Raw genomic sequence first — 21902 nt, forward strand, 5'->3', positions numbered from 1 at the left:
CCTTACAAAAGCTTTTTAGTTTCAGAAGGTCCCATTTGTTAATTGTTGATCTCATAACTCCAGCATTTGGGAGGCTGAGAATGGAAGATCATGAGTTCAAGGTCAACCTGGGCTACACAGAAAATCCTGTCAAAAAAGAAAAGATAGGGGGAGCGAAGGAGGGAAGAATGGAAGGAGAGAGAAAGGGAGAGGTAAAGGAAGAAAGAAAAAGAGGGAAGAGAGGAGAAGGGAGAAAAAGAGGAGGGAACAGTAAAAAGGGAAAAGAGGAGCGAAAGAATAAAGTATCTGGCTTTCAATAACTTCCTACTCTATTCCTTATTTTAAATATTATATTATAAATGTTATATATTAATATCACTCTTATATATTTATACTAACTTGTCAAAGCATTATCATATAATTACTGTATTAATTAATATAACAATATATAACAAAATTATGTGAATGAAAGTATTGAGGTAATTAAGTAATTTGGCAAACTTCAGTGTTGATCTGCTTAGACACAGAGTCAAAGGTAAATTTGTGTTTTCATACTATTGCACCTGCCAAGATAGGCTTGTATTCAGACCTACCTTAGCAACAGTCATTAGTAGAGGTCTAAGTATGCATTTTGATTAGTAGGAATTTTCTTACATTTTTTGAAAATAAAAATCAAATACTTTAGAGATCTCCTGACAAAATAGAAAATTCCCTGGTCCGTCCCTTCTGTGATGTTTACGTCTGTGAGAAGTAACCTCCAGCCACTTTTGTAGTTATAGATCATCTTTAAATCATTAAGAAAATCTACTAGTTTCTAGCTATGACATACACAGAATGACTGCATATCTCATCAGGAATACAAATTTGTGTTCCAGCCAGCACTAGCTACTTCTCTGGCCTCTTTTATTTAACCAAAGGAAGGACAGGACAAAAATTATTTGAAATCTTGTTACTTCAAGAAGTCAGGGTCGGCTCAATAAATTACAGACAAACTCTTGTGTCGGTAAAAACAAAAACCTGCTCAGTTCTGTTTGATATGTTTTCCATGTGCGACTAAAGTTTCTGGAAATGCACTAAAAGGCCAGAAAGGATGAAATGTTTGCAGTTTCTTAGTCATTTTTCATATAGTTGGAAAGTTCAATGTGATAATTTAACAACCTTTATTTTCTTCAGCATTCTGCTTTGTAGACATAACAAAGCTATGAATGAAATCTCATGATAGTAAAATGGCCCCCAGAAAAGGAAACATACCAGAGACCTTGTCTGCCAAGGTGGCTGACTGTCCCCTCTCTCTGTTCCCTGCAGCCTGGATGACATATTGATCGGGGCACCTCTCTTTATGGACCGTGAATTTGAAAGTAACCCTAGAGAAGTAGGGCAGGTCTACCTGTACCTACAAGTGAGCGCCCTCGTCTTCCAAGACCCACAGGTCCTCACCGGCAAGGAGACTTTTGGGAGATTCGGTAGCTCTGTGGCCCACTTGGGGGACCTGAATCAAGATGGATACAACGGTAATCTAGAGGAAGTGTGGGCCTCTCTCACACCTTAAGGCCATGTTACTGTGGCAAGAAGGAAACCATAGCCATTTATTTAAAAGTTTCTTAATGGTGGGGGCTGGGTACTATTGTTGACTCAATAAATTCCAAAAACAGATCTCAAGGCAAATTTAAGTTTTATGTTTTGATTAACCCAGATATTGCACAAATTTTGTCATGTGTGATTTCTCAATGGTGACTTGAGAGCTATAGAAATTTGCCATGAATAGAGATAAATACATGCTGAAATATTAGCAAGTATATTACTATATTCTGATAAAACTACCTGAGTTATACCTGTTATACTGGCTCATTCTTGGTCAGTAAATGTCATTGCAAAGTAATAGTGTTAAAAACCTTAATTGGGGAATGTGGTTCTTTAAGTAAGGAATCCATAGATGCTTTCTAAATATCATCTCAGAAAATACTGCATGCTCACATCAAAATTTGCAAACATTTTCAGGACATGTAAGTGAAGAACCAAAGTATAGTGTGTTTATCATTCAAAAAGGAAGCTATAAGAGGAATTTTCTGGACTTCACTAACATAGGGAGGATTCCCATCAGAGGGATATTCACAGGCACTAGTACCAAGTGTTTCAGAATTTCTTTGAAACTAATTATCAGCAACTAGTAATTGTTAGAGTACTTCATACATACACGCTTAGGTCACAGATACAGGTCAGCAGTACTTGCCTAGCTTGTGGAAGGATCTTGATTCAAGCCCTAGAACAGGAGAAGTAAACCAAGTGCATGTTAGATGCTATGTTCTGGCAGAATAAATTAGACAAGTTCTCCTCAAAGTACCTTGGCTTTGTGCTTTCTAAAATGGCTCTCCCAGGGAAAGCATGATGCTGAATTACGTGAGTTGTCTTTTTCATCCTATTTTCTACTGTCTTTACCCTTAAACCAATTCTGATGGTCTTAAAAGCTAAGAGAAGAACACCTTGGGCTCTGAGCCTTGGTGTTCTGGAGTACAACACAAGCAAAATAATGCCAGGCTAGCTGTGCTTAGCCTTGGGGTCAGCTGGAAAGACATGGACTTAGAGGGAGTACAGAAAGTGTTCTTTCCCACCAAACACATGATAATATCTTTATTTTTACAGCAATCTGAGTTGTTATATCCTTTCTCTTAGGTAGGTGAGTTAAAGTGTATTTATAATCCTTCTCATTAGGCTCAGTGAGACATTTCACCAACAAACGAGACTCCCTCTCATTTGGTAAACTCGTTGCTGTTTGGAGACTTCTTTTTAAACTATAACAGTTTCTAGTTGATATACAGGGCCATCCTGATATGGTAGAAGATAGATGTTTTATATTTGGGTGAGAGTTAGGTAATATGACTTCTGTCTGGGTTTCCTAGTCACTTAATTATAAAATAAGCTCTTTTAGTTCATTAGATTAGGGGAGTATTAAATAGAACATTCTATTGGACTGGAGCTTTTGATTTTAATTTTTTGAAAGAAGAAACTCCTAAAACCATATCTTACCTGGTCTTCCAGCCTCCTGATATATGGTAGGACCTGGCTGTATCTCTCAGTCATTGAGGTCCCATGTAGATAGTGTTCTGCCTTTTTCTGCTACTCAAATGGGCTACCCTCTTTCTGTCTCTGGGTCTTTGGAAGGTAGCTACTTCTCCTGAATTATCACATACTTGGTTCCTTCCTGACCATAGATTTCAGTTTGTATGCTAGCCACAGTGACACTGTGTCTGACCACAACCATCTAAAACAATGCCATCTCTCTCCATTGTATCAGTATTTAAAAAAATACTTTCTGTACCATTTATTGATTTCAGTATTTCCTTAATTGTGTCTCTATTCAAAATGTTCATTACCTTCCCCCTAAAACAAAACTCTCCAAACACAGGGCTGTTGAGTGTTACACTGGCTTTGCATTTGCTACATGCTGTAGCTAGTGTACTCTCAGCAGACATTCACCATGCTCTTAAGAGGCAATGGTACTTCTTTGTTGCTACAATACTCCAGAAACCTCTAGAAAGTGTAACAAGCCATTTGGGCCCTGTGATGCTGGGTTTGGGTTGTATTTATTTATTTTTCTAAAATTTCCTTTGTTCTCTGTAGACATTGCCATCGGCGTGCCCTTTGCAGGCAAGAATCAAAGAGGCAAAGTGCTCATTTACAATGGGAACTCAAAAGGCTTGCACACCAAGCCTTCCCAAGTTCTGCAGGGCATATGGGAGTCACAGAGCATCCCTTCTGGATTTGGCTTTTCTCTAAGAGGAGATGCAGACATAGACAAGAATGATTACCCAGGTAAGATCTGCTGTCTTTTCCCACATGAGTACTTGCTTCCTGGCAAGAGTCCATTCTCTGTGAAATACATTATGCATAAGCATTTTGTTCAGAAAAGATGAAGGTCAAGTTTAACATGACACAGGTGGTTTATTTTTTGGTATAATTCCAGAGTGACTTTCACAGGCATTTAAGACAAAACCAACAGTCCCTTTATAGTCAAGAGACAATGTTAGAAAGGCAAGATGGCTTTAAGAGCTGCCTTGGACATAAAACTTGTCAACTGCGCAACCTATGTTCTTATTGAAATCTCAAAGTAATGTGGCCTCTATTGACATTCAGCTGGCTTCAGATACCTGCCTAAAGCAATTCATTTTAACCTATCATTCCCTTTGAAGCTCAGAGTTACCATTAATCAGTGATAACCTCAATTTTTTGTTGTAAGTTGCATGTTTTCAGAGTGTACTTTCCAGTCATATTCCTGGCCTTTTCAAAGACAGATTGACAATTTTAATTTTTAATTAGGGAAAGAAAGAAAGAAATGGTTCGTGATAGGAAACATAATCTCTTCTTGGCTGCTAATTTCACAATGAGGGTGCATGGCAACCCATACAGTACAAACAGATAATTCATATTTTGCAGATGCCACAAAAATATGAGTTTGTCTTAAAGGATTAGTTTGACAATCAGAAAATTTAGTGGAGAGCATTAGGCTTCTAGGTTTCATGGTTCATTGATCATTTGTTTCTTTTATTATGGCCTTAATAAATATTAGAAATCATTAATACATGATGAACAGCTTTGTTTATTAAAGCCTATCTCTTTCTACCATCTTTTCCCCTAATTGGGAATTTTATATCTATAGGATGTTCTTTGGTTTGGGGAAGAAGTTCAGTAGGCTGACTGTGCAAATACACACCCCTGATTTTAATTATTTGCCTTTTGTTTCTCCTCTGAGATTAGGCAAAACAAGATAACAACATATTCTTACAAAATTCCAGAAACCTTCCAAAGCACTGGTAGAGCTGTTACAGTAGGCTGAGAGAGGACTGGGATCATGCTGTGTGTTAATACTACCGGTGGCAATGCCAAAAAAGTGTAGATAAATTCATTTTCTTAAGCTATACAATACTAATCAATGATGGCTAATAGTTTGATAGTGGTGAGGGGTTTCCTATATAATGTATTCTAGTTTTGACTGGTTAAAAACTCAAGATCTCTTGTGTTGTTGCTATTCCAACAAATTCAAAGTGATTAATGAAATCCAACTCTTGTGTTGCAACTTCAGTTTATTGAGAAAGTTATGCCTTTTCACTATGTCTGTCATAAACATCCTTTCCCCATGGTAATAATAGAGAACTTGATGGGCAGAATGGCTGTGCCTTCTACAGGGCAAGGAAGTAGAAGATGTGTCAGTCAAACAGCCAGTTCACTGCTTCCTGTGAAGGCTGAATAAGGGCCAAATGAGGCTAACACAACACAACTTTCCCATCAGATTATATTCCTTCCAAATGATCAGGACAGGGCAGGAGGGTAGAATAACTTGAGAGCCTTCCCCAGGTCTCTCTTCACAAGCTCTCAGCACGCAGCCCTGACCGGGCTTCACATTGCATCTGGATGAGCTGTAGGGAAATGGGATTTGGATTGGGTTCTGAATTTAGCATGTATTCCAGGTACTTACTGAGACTGTCTGTAAAAGCTGAAGATGTGGTATGCCTTGGATACTTTGATTTGTCAACTCTGAGAGGCATTAAGGTATTTGAGTTTTGAACCCAGCAGTCTACTTTCCAAAGCATGTCCCAGAGTCTTCGTTGCCACACCTGCAGCAAAGGTGTATGCTTTTCCTCCTTGTGAAGAACCTTTACCCAAGCTTCCACATTTCATTTCTCCTCACATGGATATCAAGCTAAGCAGCAGATCTCTTTTCCAGATTGTTCTTGTGTTGTTGCTACCAATGCAAGGTATGAATGAACCACAGGCTACAGTCTAATCTGGAAGAGCTGAATGAGGAAGACACATTGAAAAATATTTTACTTTTCAGACACCAGTGCTTTCTCCTCTCTCTCCTGCCTTGATTTCCTCTCTGTCCTGTTCTCTTTTCTCCTCTTCTCTACAATTTGTCCTCTCGCTTTCTTTCATCTACCTCCCCTCCCCCATTGGCATCTCTTTCTCCTCTCATTCTCCTAACTCCCCTCTTCTCTCTTCCTCTTTCTTCTCCTCCAGCCCTTTCTCTGTCCTTTTTCCTTCCCTCTTCCCCTCCATCCTCTCCTCCTTCCTCTTCTCCTCCACTTCCACCCCATGTCATCTCACCTCTACTCCCTCCTGTCTCCTCTCATTCCCTTCTCTTTCTTGTCTCCTCTATTCTCTGCTATCCCCTCTTTATGTCTCATACTCCTCTTTCTCCCCTTACTCTTATATATTCCCTCTCCTCTTCTTCCCTCTCTCCTTATCACCTCCTCTCCATTATCCTCCTCCTACCCTGTCCTCTCCTCCCTTCTCCTTGGTCCACTTTCTCTCTAGACCAGATTTCTCTATACATGGGGTGAGCTGTTTCTCCTCCCAACTGCAGGGATGATATATGTCACTTGAATCCACTTAAAGTCTGCACCTCATCTTAGCCCTCTGGGAAGAACTTGGATAGACTCTGAGACAAAGGGTGAGATTTTTCCAAAACAGGCAAGAATTGACTTGTAGATTAAGCAGGCATCCCAGTAAGCATCCAGTGTGGCAACCCTACCCAAGTCAATAAAACAAAAATGACCGCAGAGAATAATAATGATAATAAGAAATGAGAAAAACAATATAAAGGAAAATATTATTTGAAATGAAATACTGATTTTAGATCTCTCAACCTTGTTTTTATGTTGGTTACTTCAGTTTAGAGGCTTAGAAGAAAGATAAGTAAGACACTTCATTCTGTCAAAAAGTGTGTGTTTGGCTCTGCTATGCACTATGCACTGTGTTGTGGCTAGACAGGCTGCTACCTTCCCACACTTAAAATTATAGGCAATGCTTACAGCAAGGCCAGGCATTGATGTAATTGGTGAGGTGAAGCTCATTCGCATTTGGTGGCTGTTCCTGGCTGTTTGTAGAGGACTACTAAGTTAACCTCATATGAGGGCTGAGTATGAAACAGCCGTGGAGGGAAGGCAGGGAGGGAAACATGACTTCCTGAAACAGCTCAGAGGCACCCAGACTCACTGGCAAATCACAGGGCAGGAGGCAGACAGCAAAGCTGGAGGCACACTGAGAAACCATGCGGGCATGTCCTCTACAGTGGTGGGAAAAGGACAGAACCCATATGTTTTACACTAGCTTCAGTGAGGGAACTGGATCAATGGGGGATGTATAATATAGTTCAGTGGAAGATGAGAGTTACCTTGATCTTGGTTGTGACAATATGGTCATAAGAATGTAAACAAATGAAGAACATCTTGGTAGGTAACTGTTATATGCACAGGGTAAGGAGAGGGTGGATTTTTGGATGGCTTCCAGTTTACAGACTTTAACAGCTAGCTACAAAGTGGTATCATCCCATTCACTCAAACAGTAAATACTGAGGAGTTCCAGAGCTATGGTGGAGTGATGATTTGTAAACATTGTGTGGCTGGGATGACTTTGACCATACAATGACGATACAGGGTAGGGATGTGGTATGTTGGGAACATGGAGCTTATCCAGGGCTGCAGGTCCAGAGGACAGGGGCACTGAAACAGTGGCTGTGTGGTATGCCAATCAGTGGGGCAATTCAGACACAGTAAGATTTCATATCTGTCAATTACCACCTGCTAAAGACCATGAGAACCTTCTTAACTTACTGAACATCTATTGCTCAGTCCTTCCTAATTAGATGTTCAAGGTGTAACAGACAGCCTTCATGCTAGACTGTTAGAAAAACCCATTTTGTATTTTTGCAATTTCTCTTCTCTCTCTCTATCTCTGTCCTCCTTCTCTTCTTCCTCCTCCTCCTTCCTCTCCACCTGTATTGTGGTTTGTGTGTGTGCACACAGGCACACATACATATTTGTGTGGAGACCAGAGTAAGATGTCAGGGGTTTTCTTTGTCTCTTTCTGTTTTATTGTCTTGAGACAGGGTCTCATTAAACTGAAAGCTGGCTGTTTTCAGCAGGAGATATATATATATATATGTATATATATATATATATATACATATATATATATATATATATATATATAGAGAGAGAGAGAGAGAGAGAGTCATGCCCAGGATTTTCCTTCTTTTTCACCTGAGTGTTGAGGAATTTGAGTTCATATCCTCATGCTGTCAGAGCAAGGACTTTTACCCACTGAGCCATTACCCCAGCTCCCATATCATGACTTTCTTGATTTTTCTCCAGGAAATCCATAGAATGTAAAAAAAATTGCAAATTTATGAAATACTTACATTTGGAAAATGCAGCTTTTGGGGGAATAGAATAAAACAGATTCACAGAAGTTTAAAATATTGAATGATATGCTTGTGCATTAAAAAATATATGAGAGAAATAGTGTTAGGTTTTAGAAATTTTATAATCATTTGGTCTTGATTATATGCATTGCCAGAAGAAAGTACCCAGGCTCTGTAGTTTCATAAACAGGCACCTTCAATTCCCTGATCACTTCCAGAACATGAACTAGTTCCAAAATCAAAACTAATGCACATGATACACATACCGGTTTCACCCAGTCAAGAAGCAAGTGAGGGCAGAATTCAGCAGGGAATTCCTTCACCAGAGAAGGCCAGAGGCACACTCAAGTATTCACACAGGCGCTTTCTTCATGCCTTCCATTCTAAGTCAATCAGAAATACAAACAGATTTGAAATTCTACATTTGGACCAAGCCAACTCCTTGAAGTTTTCACCAACTGGAAAACAACTAAAAATTGTGCTTACCAACAGTGGTGGCAACTGAAGTCATTGATGGGGTTACAATGGCTTTGATTGAAATGAACACTCAGTGTAACACCAGTAGTCTCAGCAGTATAACACAGTGGTTTCGATTGTCTTTATTGCCTACTACATAGCCTTCCTGGGCAGCCTGCTATTAGCCCCCCTTGTGACAGTGGCAGGACATTGCCTCAATTCATAAACAGCAACACAAAGTATAATGTTCTTAATACAGCCTGACTGCTGTCTTCAGAGAGAATGGGTAGGGATAGTTGTTACATGCTTTAATTCAGCAAGTTCAATATGCAATATGCCTTTTTTTTGAGAGGGCCGTTCTGTCTCCCTGCCTTTGCAAGAAGTGATGCCAGAACTGACCAAGCATGTGGTCAAATGTATTATTAAAATTTTTGCAATTATAAACATGAGTGTGTGTGTGTGTGCGTGCGCGTGTGTGTGCGTACGTGTATGGGGGTATGTGGGCACATGTGCGTGCCATTACAAGTGGCCATATGTTTATGGAAGCCATTGAGTGACCTGTTCTCTTACTCTCTGCCTTGTTCCCTTGAAGCAGGATCTCTCACTGGACTAGAGCTTGCCTGGCAGCCAGTGAGTCTCAAAGATCTCCCTGTAGTAGTAAAGTCAGCGGAGCATATCTGAACTTGGACTTGAACTAAGAATACCCCTGTTCAGATTCCCACTGATTGGTTTGACACTCAAGGGGCTGTTTGGCTTCTGTGAGTTTCTACTTCCTAGGGGTGTTTGCAGAGTTGTGTGTATTTATTTGCACTACTAAGTTGGGAAAGATTCTTACAAAATACTGTGTGTATCTTAAAATAGGAATGGAATCTGGTTGTCATAGACAGAGCCAAAACTACTTTGTCACAGACGTGTTTGGTGATAGATTTTGAGAAATTGTATTCTACTAGTCTGACTTCCCTAATATATAGCTGTGTAAGAGTGAGAAAATATCTTAACCTTAGTTTCCTCACCTATAAAATCAGACGCAAGGTAAAGATGTAAAAGTTAAATGGTGTAGGACTGCAAAGATGGCTCAGTGGCCAAGATAACTCAACTGTACAAATGTGAAGACCTGAGTTCAAATCTCCAGCACCCACATAAAAGCTGGGAGTGTCTACTCATACACACACAGCCCTGGGGCAACAAGGGTAAAGACAGAAGGATTTCCAGGGCTTTCTGGCTGCCAGTGTAGCTCTAGAGAGACCTTGTCTCAAGGGAGTAAGGTGTAGAATCATAGAACAAGGCACCCATTGTCTTTGTCTGGTCTATGAGCATGTACACCTGTATATATGCAGATACATACAACACCCAAATCGGCTAAATTGTGTGATACAAATTGAGATCACATGAGATTAAGTTATATAGAACACCTAAGAAATGGCAACTGTTTATTTTACTTTTTAAATTATGCATTTTGGAGATCCACTTTTTCATTTGAATGCTAGGGAGCATTCTTTTCTTTTGCTTGAATAAACAAACCCCCATGGTTCTCTATAGGGATATGTTTGTTTCCTTAGTCCCAAACAGGGAGAAGAGTCAAGTTACAGCTACTGGGAGCCCCCTGGGTGGCAATGCCTCCGCAGAAATGTCCCCTATATCTTGGAGATTGCTATCCCCTGTGATGACACAGTCCACCCGTTACTGAGTCACTGCCACCCTGGGTGGGAGATGAGGCATCAAGGACTTCTCTGTCTATTCTTTGCTGGGTGGCAGAGATAGGAAATGCACCTATTTTCTAGTCCCTTAGCCATTGAAATGTGTAATTATATTCCAGTTAGACCCGTCTATGTGATGACAATGGAAATAGAGAGGAAGGGACTTCTAAATTGTGTAAATGAAAGGTAGACTAAAAACAGGAATGACAAACTCTGACTATTACAGAGGAGTAGAAGAGAGTAAGGGAGAGGTGAGTATGAACAATAACTCGAATACTGATGCAGGAAAAGTCCATACCATGTGAGGGGAGATGTAGTTACAGAAATGTAGAGATTTGATTCTAAAAATAATATGTGATATTTTTCTCTTGCATTTATGGTATCCATATTCTTAGATGTTTTATATGCATACGTGTTGTCCCTGGCACACACTCATAAATAGGAATCACAGATATTTCCATCTGAAAACCAAAATGGAGATGTGTTTAACTTTCTATTTGGTCCTCACTGGAAGCCAAGGGCTGGCCAGAGGAGTCTTGTGTACATTAATTGAGTGAAAACATGTCAGAGAAGAAACAGCTGTGATAGTTGAGACTCCTAAAATCCAGTGATCTCGTCTAATCCTGTTAACCACGATTGCATAGCAACACAGCCTGCCAGACACATAGGCCAGGCATCAGAGGATGGAGGAGGGACCCGCAGACTCTGCTGAGGAACACAAATCTCACAAGCAATAAAAACTGGAGAAAACATGGGCTGAGGGCCAAGACTATCATTGTCTTGTTTGGGCTCCTAATATACGGTGATTATATCATGAAGCCATTTCAGACAATTACACTCAATGAAATAAAATGACCCATCTGTTTTAATGAGGGCTGGGAAGAGTGGGAGTAGAAGGGAGGGTAGCGGGGGTGGGGAGCGGTGGAGAAAGGGATAGGGAAACACAGAAAGATAGAGAAGGATAGGGTGACAGAGAGGGAGAGACAGACAGAGGCACACAGAGAGGGTAATGTAAGCAAATAAGTAAGCTATATGAATCTCCACATAAGGGGAAGTAAATGGAGCTTTTACCCAAAGGCAATAATGTATTTTCATTAAACTTTAAGGACCTTAAAACCATTGATCTGCAGTTAAGTTGAACTGCACTCGAATCATGTAGTGAAAGCTTATGATCCATTTTTAACAGCCCTTCTAAAGCATGTGCACAAAGCAAATGTGACATTCTTACTGAGGCATGGTGCTCATGAATTCATTATAACACATTAGAAATTAGAATAATGCAATTCTTGTTAACATAACCTATGAGTTAATGGAATTGAATTAATTCAGCTGAACACGTTCTTGAGTTTGAATCAAGCCAAAAGTAATAGAGAGGTAAAGGGTCTTAGTTTATGGGTCTCCCCATCTCCCTTAGCAGCTCCCCATCTCTGAGCCTCCCTTTCACCATCTAGAAGTTGGATAGGTATGTAAGTTGCTACTCCAAAGGTCTGACATCAATACACACCTGCTTTATCTCCCCCCATCCAGGCCAGGCGCTTCTGTAATATTGTGTTGGTCACTAAGGATTTGCCTTTATAAAAAGGATCTAATGAAATTATAAAACATTTTCTTGGGTACTTTTGGGCATGTTTTAGATTTACAGAAAAATTATGAAGACACTCATATATCTCATGATGAGTCCTACTCAGAGTCCCCTATGAGTGGTGGCGGCCTATATAATTGTAGTTCAACAGCCACCAACTAATAAGAGATCCATTAGAAATTCAATAGGGCTTAATTGTTTTTAGTTCTTCCATCCTTCTTTCCATTCCAGATCCAATCAAGGATCCTGCACTGAATCTTGTCAGGTTTTCTTATTTCAGTTGCTGACACTCCCTTGATTTTTTATTTGCTGTCACAACCTTGGTATATTTGAAGAATATTGGTCAGGCATTTTGAATAGGACTGAGCTTAGCTTTGTCAGATGCTCACCTAGAATAAGACTGAGGCCATGTATTTGACAAGAACAGCACCCAGGTTGACTCTCCATTTCTGGATGCACTCCATCAAGGGAGTGTGATGCCATTGTGTTCTTGTATCTGTTTTCCTTGCATAGGGGCTGCCATCAAGGTTTCCCTGCTAGAAAGTTGCTTGTTTTCTGTTACAGTGAATCTATTTAGAAAAATACTATTAGACCATGGAAATAGCTTGTTTCTTTCTCCTGTGTTTCTTCACTAATCTTAGCATCCATAATAAGTCTTGCCTGCAGAGTTATTACTGACAAACTGAGCTGTATTTAAATTTATTCTATATTTAAAATTATTCACTGTAGCTCTAATATAGGAAATATATAACTATTTATATAGATTTATTTATTAATACTATTATAGAATCATAGATACCTATTTCATTTTTGTCATAGTTCATTCCTATGTCCACTTAACGTTTCTGAATCTGTTCCACATTGAGTGACAAGGGAACTTTTCATGGGCTTCACTGACTTTTTGATATTGCCCATCTTTCTATGAACATTTCCATAGCCTAAAACAGCACATGATATTCCAGGATCATTGTGTGTGTGCAAATGCATGCGTGCGTGTGCGTGCGTGCATGTATATGTGTGTGTGCATGCATGTATGTGTGTGTATGTGTGTGTATATGTGTTCTTTGCAGAACTTGCAGCCAACCATTCTTTAAGGAGCCACAATTATTTCCTTTCTTTTTCCTTTAAGAGTGATATCTGGCAATCAAGATCTGAACATCAAGTTTTCACATTGCTAGTAGAATGCCAAAGACAAAACTTGTAATGTGCTGAATTAAATAGGCTACCTTACTCCATATCATCTGTTTATTGTTATCTCCTTCCACCCCAAACAACTCATACTATTTGAAATCAGCGAATTACATATTTTAACACATAGCTTAACTTGGTGAGTCAGAATTTCCTAACTTCATTTGTTAATAACAGGTACTCAGGCAATATAAACATCACTCAGCCAATGTCTAGAACAGTCACAAATTTTCTTTATTATTAAAAATAATAGAAGAATATTGATCATATGACAATGAAGAGATGTTTTGAGGTGAGCAATTATTCATTGATTCAACAAATATATAGTAAGCACCTTCCAAGTGCCTAGCACCATTCCAGATAAAGAGGACATACCATTGAATTAAATAGTGAGTCAGCTCTTTGGGCCTGATTTCCAAGCCTGGAGGAAATACTGTCTTCCTTTTACTTTTAAAACAATTTGACTCACATTGATAGGAGCATAAATGGAGGAAGGAAAGTTAAGATAGATTGAAAGTTAAGATAGATGTTAAAAGACCTTGAATCATATGTTAAATAATTTATACTGTGTAAGAAATGCAATAAGAAATATAATACTTGAAATTTAATTTAATACTTGAAAACAGTCTCAGTCTTTACAATGAACAGAATAAGATGTTTATTTATCTACTTTCTATCTCTTCAATCTTCCAAATATTCTCTTACATTTAAAGGTATATTTACAAATGTTGTGCTACTATTATCCAGGGGCAAAAAAGCCCATATTTATAACATGTACCTATTTCCATGCTGTAAAGTTTGCTATGATAATTGATTAGTGACTCTTGGGTGATAAGAATTATACAATTACCCTAGGTACAGTTGAGATGAACTCAAAATATCTTCCTTCTCCAGTCCGGACACTTGTAAATATTCTAACTTTTTATTTCTGTGACATATTGCTAACACTGTCCAGGCTCACATCCTCCAGAAGATGGATATACTATGATGACCCCAACTAAGAATCTAAGCAATAGTGGAGAGGCTATCTTAAATGCCCTTCCCCTATAATGAGATTGATGGCTACCTTACATGCCACCATAGAGCCTTCATTCAGTAGATGATGGAAACAGAAACAGAGACCTGCAGCTCAGTACTGAGCTGAATTCCTGGAATACAGTTGTAGAGAGGGAGGAATGATGAGCAAAGGGATCAAGACCATGCTGGGGAAACCCACAGAAACAGCTGATATGAACAAGGGGAAGCTGATGAACCCCAGTCTGACAGCTTTAGGATGGAACCAGGCATCCTGCACGTGGGTGTCAGTTAGGAGGCCAGGGCAGTCTATGGGGCCCCAGGTATGGTAATGGAACAGCATTTATATCTAGTGTATGAATAGACATTGGGAGCCCATTCTCCATAGAGGGATATTCTTTCAGCCTAGACACACAGGGGAGGGCCTAGGCCCTGTCCCAAATGGTGTGACAGACTTTGATGATTCCCCCATAGAAGGCCTCACCCTTTCTACAGAGCAGAAGAGGGATAGGATGGGGGTTGGTGGGGGGCATGGGAGAATGGGAGGGAGAGAGAACTGATACATAAAGTAATATTGTTTCTAATTTAAGTAAAAAAGGAAAAAAGAAGATGGCATAGGAGCTACTGTGCATACTTCTCAGTTGATAGCATAAGATATGCATATATGAAGGTTGGGGTAATGACTCAGTTAAGAAGGTTTTTGCTCCACAAGCATGAGTACCTGAATTTTATCTCAGAACCCATGTGAAAAACAAAATAACAACCAAACAAACAGGAACATGTACACATGCAACTCTAGCACAGAGTAGACAAAGATAGGATGGTTCCTGGGACTTACTGAAGGGACACCTTAATGCAATCAGTAAGAGACAGATTCTCAGAAACCAAGAGGGATGGCTCCTGGGGAACAGGAGCTGTGGTCACTCTATCTACAATGTCTCTGGTGTACCCCTGAGGAGGTGGCCATGTTGAAATGGTGTGCCTTCCTGTTTGCCCCCGGGGATGGGGCCATGTTGAAACAGTGTGCTTTCCATCCAAAGCTATATCACTAGTCTTAAAACTAAACATAACTTACCCAAAGGATCTAAGTCTAAGCTAAAACTTCCATAAGTATTTGGTGAATATTTCATCCCAAAGTCTATTCTAGCGCATATTTAAGTAATATCCAACTTGAAATTGGTAAAATTGTGGCATTTCTCACCCCAGATAAAAGAGCTTAAATTGTATGGCTATTATATTTATGTACAAGGTGCCATCTGACAGATTAAATTTGAACTAATTAGCTTCTAAGTAGCCACAGTGTATTCTGGCTTCTTTCTGAAAACCATGGTATCATGGAGTAAAATAAGCTTATCACTTACCCTTGATCTTGCTTGTAAAGACATAACTGGTAAAATCCAGGTGCCTTGCCACAGCTTCTTTTAAGCAGGTGAGGGGCAAGAGCAGCATGTAGAGCTAGATTAAGCCTAAACATGACAGTGCTAGAGATCTCACATTACTTCTGACCTCTTATTTTCCATTCTGTCTATAAGTGATTTGAATTTATTATTGTGAAAAATTAATACTATTTTAGTGTCTTTCTTTTTATGCATCCCTTCTGTTTCAAAGTCTTGGCACACCCTGGCCAGAAAATGGCACATATTTTTTCTTTCCACATATTTTTCTCAGGTCAAATGTCACTTCTTCATAAAGCCTTCCTTGACTGTTGAAACTCCCTAGAAACACACATCTCAGATGAAAGTTATTAAGCTAGTGATTATTTGATGAATGTCCTTCTTAAAACCAAGGGATGCGTATGTTTTTGTTTACATTGGAGTCTTGGTGCTCAAACCATTGACTGATACATAAAACACCAGGTAAAGACTAGGTGGATAAGTAAATGATTGATTGAATGAGTGAATGAATGAAGGAATGAATGAATGAACATGAATCAATATGCCAACTACTTCACAGGCACATGTCTTTACCTATGAATCAATATCCCTATCTCTTTTATGCACCACTGACTTCTAATCCTACTGGAACTTAGTAAGCCACTTTATCTCTGTGTAGAATGAGCATAGGAATATAAGAAAAGATAACGAAAATGAACTTTAATACTTCTCTCGTGGGGCTTCCACTTAAAGTGTAAGTTCTTTCTTGGCAGCTTTAGCTCTTGCTCCTAGCTTTATCTCAACTAGCTTCATCAGCTGTTCAAGATACTGTAGAGCTGTGTTAGATTTTTAACATCTATGACAACATATAAAATAATTTAAAGTAGGGTATAGTTGTTTGACTCTTAGTAGTTTTGGTTCATCGCGGTGGGAGACATGGAAGATCAGCTTACACCAGAGAAGGTAGGGAGCTCAGTAAAGCAGTGTCAGGGAAGGCCATGAGAAGATGTCGCCCCCAGGAAGACTGTTTGGGATACTTCAAGGAAGGCCATAGAAGATGCCACCCCCAGGAAGACTGTTTGGGATACTTCAGATCTAAAGCCTCCAGGAATCTACTTCCTCCAACCTGGTTCCACCTTCCATAGTGACACTTCTCAATTTCTGTTCAAAAATTTAATCCATCCGTGGATCAAACACTGATAAAATCAAAGCCCCAGAGTCAAGTCATCTATGGAAATGACCTCACAGATACACACACAAGTGTGCTTTACTAATCAGCTGGATGCTTCTCAGTCCAATCAAGTTCAAGATTGATATTAACCATCATACCAGGTAGTATAAAGAGTACCACACTTGAAGCCAGGAACTTATGTTCTTCCTTCTTCACCAGCATGGACCAGATTTACAGTCTTGGCATGTGTTAACCTCTATCTATCTAACCATAATAACATTAACCAGACCAACCCTCTAAAATTATTGTGACTAGTCAATTATTCCCATTTCTCAACTCTTCCAACCAAGCAGGGGTGGCAGGATGGTATTCAGCTTCAAGGCTGAAGTCTGAGCTCTCTGCTTCAGACTCAGTCCTGTGTCCTAAAATGATAACTCAAATAATTAAAGCTTCCTATGAGAGGGTCCCTGTGTGTGTGTGTGTGTGTGTGTGTGTGTGTGTGTGTGCATGCATGCGTGTCAGCTCTTGGCCTCAGTTTGGTGAGTTGTACGATGGCCTCTGAGTACCTGAATACTAGAAGCACCTATGTCCTGCCCATTGATGGACCTAGGGGGTCAGCAAAGCATTACTTGTGTCTATGTTCAAAAAGATGTTGAAGAATGAGGTGTCCATGGCATGGAGCCACTGGTATAAGTGCCATGCCTCCCCTATTCCTATTCAAACTGTAATTTGTATGTTTACAAAACCGTAGATGGTTTGGCACAAGCAAAAAGCAAAAAATAAGAACAAAAAATAAAACAAAACAAAAGACACCATAAAACATGTATTTTCTTCCAGTCCTATGGACAAAAGTCCAAAACCAAGATGGTAGCAGAGTTGGTTCCTTCCATAGCTCTTGCCTTGGTTTGTGTTGACTATCAAGTTCCTCAAGAGCTCTCATGGTCTACTGTGCATATGCTTGTTTCCTCTTACAACACCAGGCCTATGGGATTACAGCCTGCCACATGATATGGCTTTAAGTTAACTACCCCCCCATATACATACATTCCAAGGTGCTTCCTAAGGAAATTAGAATTCTGACATCTTGAAATCTGTTTATTTTATAATTTTTAATTTAAAAATAACTTTAGCTATGTATGTAATATATTTCAATCTCCTTCATTACCCTTTCCTATCCCCTTACTCCTTCTGAGCCCCTTCTTCTCCCGCCAAAGCACCCGTCTTACTTTCATGTCTTCTTTAAAAGTATACACTTCAGTGCATGATACTTCGAAACCATATAAAACCCCATAATGCTCTAATCATAGGAGTTTTCCCTCAGGCTGAATATGAGTGTCTTGGGAGCTGGTGACTTTTCTGGGGACTGGAAACTCATTTCCTATAGGCTGAAAAGGGACCCTAGTACTGAAGTAGCAAACTTTTCTCCATGACTTTTGGCAGATGCCTGGATAGTACACGTACACTGTGCATCAGTGTGGCCCATGACTAGGACCAAGTGAAATGGTTTGTACAGTGACAATGGAAGCAGAAAGTGGGGGGGGGGTCCTTGCAACTACAGAATGCTAATAGCATGTAGAAAACTATTTTCATAAGGCACACTCGTCATTTGATATTCTGCTCTGATTTTTTTGTGGGATTTTTTTAAAAGGGAAAATAAACCCTTTGTAAATTACAATGCCGCAACCTAATACCACGTTCAAGCTCATAAATGTTTTTCTTCAGAGTTCATTTGGAAGCATTTCAGACAGATTGTTAGCATTATTGCTTTCTGGGATAAAACCATGCTTTTTTCCTCAAACATTTCTTCCTCTACCCATAACCTTCCCCTCAGTAATATTTTGCATGTTGTGATAACAAGAAAAGCAGCCTCTGTCTATTTTTAGATTAACACATTTGCCAAACTCTAATGCTGGCTTCCCACAGACATGAGCTGTTTTTCTGCTACCCCAAACACCAAATGCTCTATTTCCAGACCTACATACTCCCATTTTTAATCCCAGCATTCTATAACAGGTGTCCAATCCTGTGATCTATCTTAGTATGCTCATTGCACTCAGAGAAACATCATGATGGGTTCCCAGAATTTAAGTAAAGCCCACAGATTTTATTTAACTGCCTTTTCTGGTCTGACATTCTTTAGGAAGAGGCCTGGCAGAAATGGACCTTTGGACAGAGATGAGCAGGGCCTGGAAAAGAGTCTGTGATATACAGGCAGCAACAATCACTAAACAATGACCAGTAGGTTCAGTCACAGAGGTGATGGCCAGTGTCTATGTACAGACTTGGAAAGACAATAAAACACACACACACACACACACACACACACACACACACATGAGAAAGGCTACAATACAAAGTAGAAGAGGTTGGGATTAGACATGAGAACACATAGAATAACATTCATCTAAGCCCAACAAATTGTACTATTCACTTTACTTTCTCGTTTTATGACCTTCAAAGGCTCCATCAGAACTGTGTTGGTGAATGGAGACTTTGCCAAGGTCATGCAGAAGTTAGTGGTAAAGGAAAACAGGGTTTGGAACTCCTAGTTCTTCACCTTCCATCCAACAGACAACACTGCATTTAAAACAGGGTTTCAAAGGTTCTAGAGGGAATTCAAGGAAAGATCATGTGCAAATCAAAACTGTCCTAAATATAAATGCACAAATCCATACATATGTAACCACCTATACACACCTATTTACTGTGACTTTCCAAACTTGGAAACAACTCTGAAGTCCCTTAGCCAGACCAGACAATCCAACTGTGTACTGTGTGACATTAACTGGGCATAGTGGTGCATACCTGTTATCCCAGGATTTGGGAGTTGGAAGTGGGAGGATCTGGAATTCAAGGTCAATCTTGGCTATGTATCAAATTCAAGATTAGCCTGGGCTATATGAGAACCTATCTCAAAAATAAAGGACAGCAACAACAAAATTACCTTCTAAGAAAATTACAACCGTTTCCCCTCTCATAAACCAGGCACATGAACTGGTGGCCTTCCACTAGTCCTGCCGAGTGCCAATCTTTCATCCTTCCAATTTAAAATGCTAAAAACAGTATCCCATAGTTCCCTTTATTTGTAATACTTTGATGACTAGTGAAGTTAAATATTCCCATATATTTATTGGCAACAAATGTTTATGTGAGTTCTCCCCTTATATTTTTATGAGTGTTTTCATGGTTTTATAACCTGTATAAGTTTGTTACAGATTAGGCATAAAAATAACCACAAACACGTATTTTTCACTAGGTGCCAAACACTCCAGTAAATACTGAAAAATACTAAACTTCCATTAGGCTGACAACATGGTAGCAATATTTCCCTGCTTCTTCGGTTCTTTCAAATGTGCTCAGGTATATTTGCTAAAATTATAATTTGAGAGTTCCTATACAATCTATTTATTTTCTCAATATTTAAGGTGCCCCTTCTTGAGTTTATTAACCTTTTCTGCAACTATTATCTTTCCATGTGTGTTCTTTTTGGGCATTCTTTTTTATTTGTTATGTGGAGGATATGTGTGCCCATTCACGGTCAGTGCGGGATATCAGGAATCTTTTCGTTGCTCTCTTTCTTAATGCTTTGGGACAGGATATACCACTGAACCAGAAGTTCACCTTTTCAGCTGGTCTAGGGTCCTATTTTGCACCCAAATGCTGGAGCTAAAGGCATATTAAGTCATAACTTTTTTTATATGGGTGCTGGGATATGAAGCAGGTCCTCATGTTCCTACCCACTTAACTCCCTCTCTCCAGATTTCTTTGGATGTTCTTATGGTACCACTCTTGTCCAAAAGTACCCCAAATTGGTGCATTCTGTGCATGTGTGTATATGTGTATATGTGTGTATTTATGTATGTGTGCATGCATGTGTGCATGTATGAGTGTGTGTGTGTGTGTGTGTGTGTGTGTTTGTATGTGCATGTCTGGCAACCAGAGATGGACAGTGTGTGTTTTCCTCTGTCAGTCTCCACCCTAGTTTTAGACAGTCTCTTACTGGACGTAGAGTACAGGCATACTGCTGGCCTGCGTGCCCAGCAACCCTCAGGAAGCACCTGCCCCACATCTGAACTTGGATTCTCTTGCTTACACAGCAAACAATTGCCCAGAGAATCAACAGGAAATCTTTTTGAGTTCCAAAGTAAAAAAGGAACTGTCTGATGGCCTTTGTTGTGGCTGACTTCAGATTTGTGTGTTCCTCAGGCTGATGGGACAAGAAGAAGGTTCTAGAAGGGAGGTTACACGTGGGACAGGCTGCCTGAACCTACAGAGTCATTCATAGGTGTACAGGTGACAGACTTCCCAAGGAAATTACCGTGGATGAAGGCTTAGTAGAACAGTGTCACCTCTCCATCCCTCCTACTTGTCTCTTCTCCTGAGAAGTCACCCCTCCTTCTTACTACATGCTCCCCACCACACCCAAACCTCAAGCACACACTCCAAGCCAGTGTTTGGAACAGAGTTTCATCTCTAAGAATTCCTTCCTTGAGAGTGAAGTCAGCCTGCAGCCCAAGCCCTCATTTGGAAAGTACGGCACTTCCCTTCTTCCTTATTTAGAAAAACAGTTTTGGAGACTACAAAGACATAGGTGTAGCACAGCTCTGGTGACTTCACAATTTAGGGTTTTTTTTCTTGCCAGCTGATCCTGCATTTATGTTAAGTCTCCTTTCTGTTTTCTTAAGAGTACACTGTCCTTCCATCCAGAGGAAAACAAACTCCACTTCTAAGGCCAGTGAGACCCTGACAAAGGCCTGGAGCATTTGGAGAACATTTTCTGATTGAGTGGAAAGAACTGATTTTAGTTGCCAGTTATTTCTTCTAGAAAAACAAAACAAAATAAAACAACTAATGTGTATATGTGGAGAAGGGCAGCATTTTTCATTTGTTTGTTTTTCAGTTTGCCTTTGAGACATTTACTAATGGGAGGAAGTGAGTGTGAGCTCAAAGTATATGACCTGTTATCTAAAAGTAAGGGAGTGGGGAGAAAGTTTATATAGTTACAGATTTGCAGATCATCATCAAAGTTACTTTGTCTCCAGAATATCATTTCAGTACCTAAATCATGGGACTGGTGAGCATGGTTCAGTAGATAAAGGTGTTTGCAATCAAGCTTGAGGATAGGAATTAGACTTTCTGAGAAAAACATGGTAGAAAGAAAAAAAACTGACTCCCACCTAATCAGAGTTGTGTAGGAGTACTTAAAGAGTATTGCTTCTGGATATGCACACATATTTGTGCATGC

At 39.7% G+C, this 21902-nt stretch overlaps 1 protein-coding gene across 1 annotated transcript in view; it reads left to right on the forward strand.

Annotated features, from left to right (window-relative positions):
* Itga8 (integrin subunit alpha 8) overlaps nt 1-21902 on the forward strand; it is a 174543-nt gene that overhangs the window by 61000 nt on the left and 91641 nt on the right. The window contains exons 12-13 of the mRNA XM_040755473.1: nt 1285-1490; nt 3598-3789. Of these exons, the coding sequence (XP_040611407.1) occupies nt 1285-1490; nt 3598-3789 (398 nt within the window). The remainder of the gene's footprint in view (nt 1-1284; nt 1491-3597; nt 3790-21902) is intronic.

Source organism: Mesocricetus auratus, unplaced genomic scaffold (assembly GCF_017639785.1).
Source record: "Mesocricetus auratus isolate SY011 unplaced genomic scaffold, BCM_Maur_2.0 Super-Scaffold_100013, whole genome shotgun sequence".
Classification (NCBI taxonomy): domain Eukaryota; kingdom Metazoa; phylum Chordata; class Mammalia; order Rodentia; family Cricetidae; genus Mesocricetus; species Mesocricetus auratus.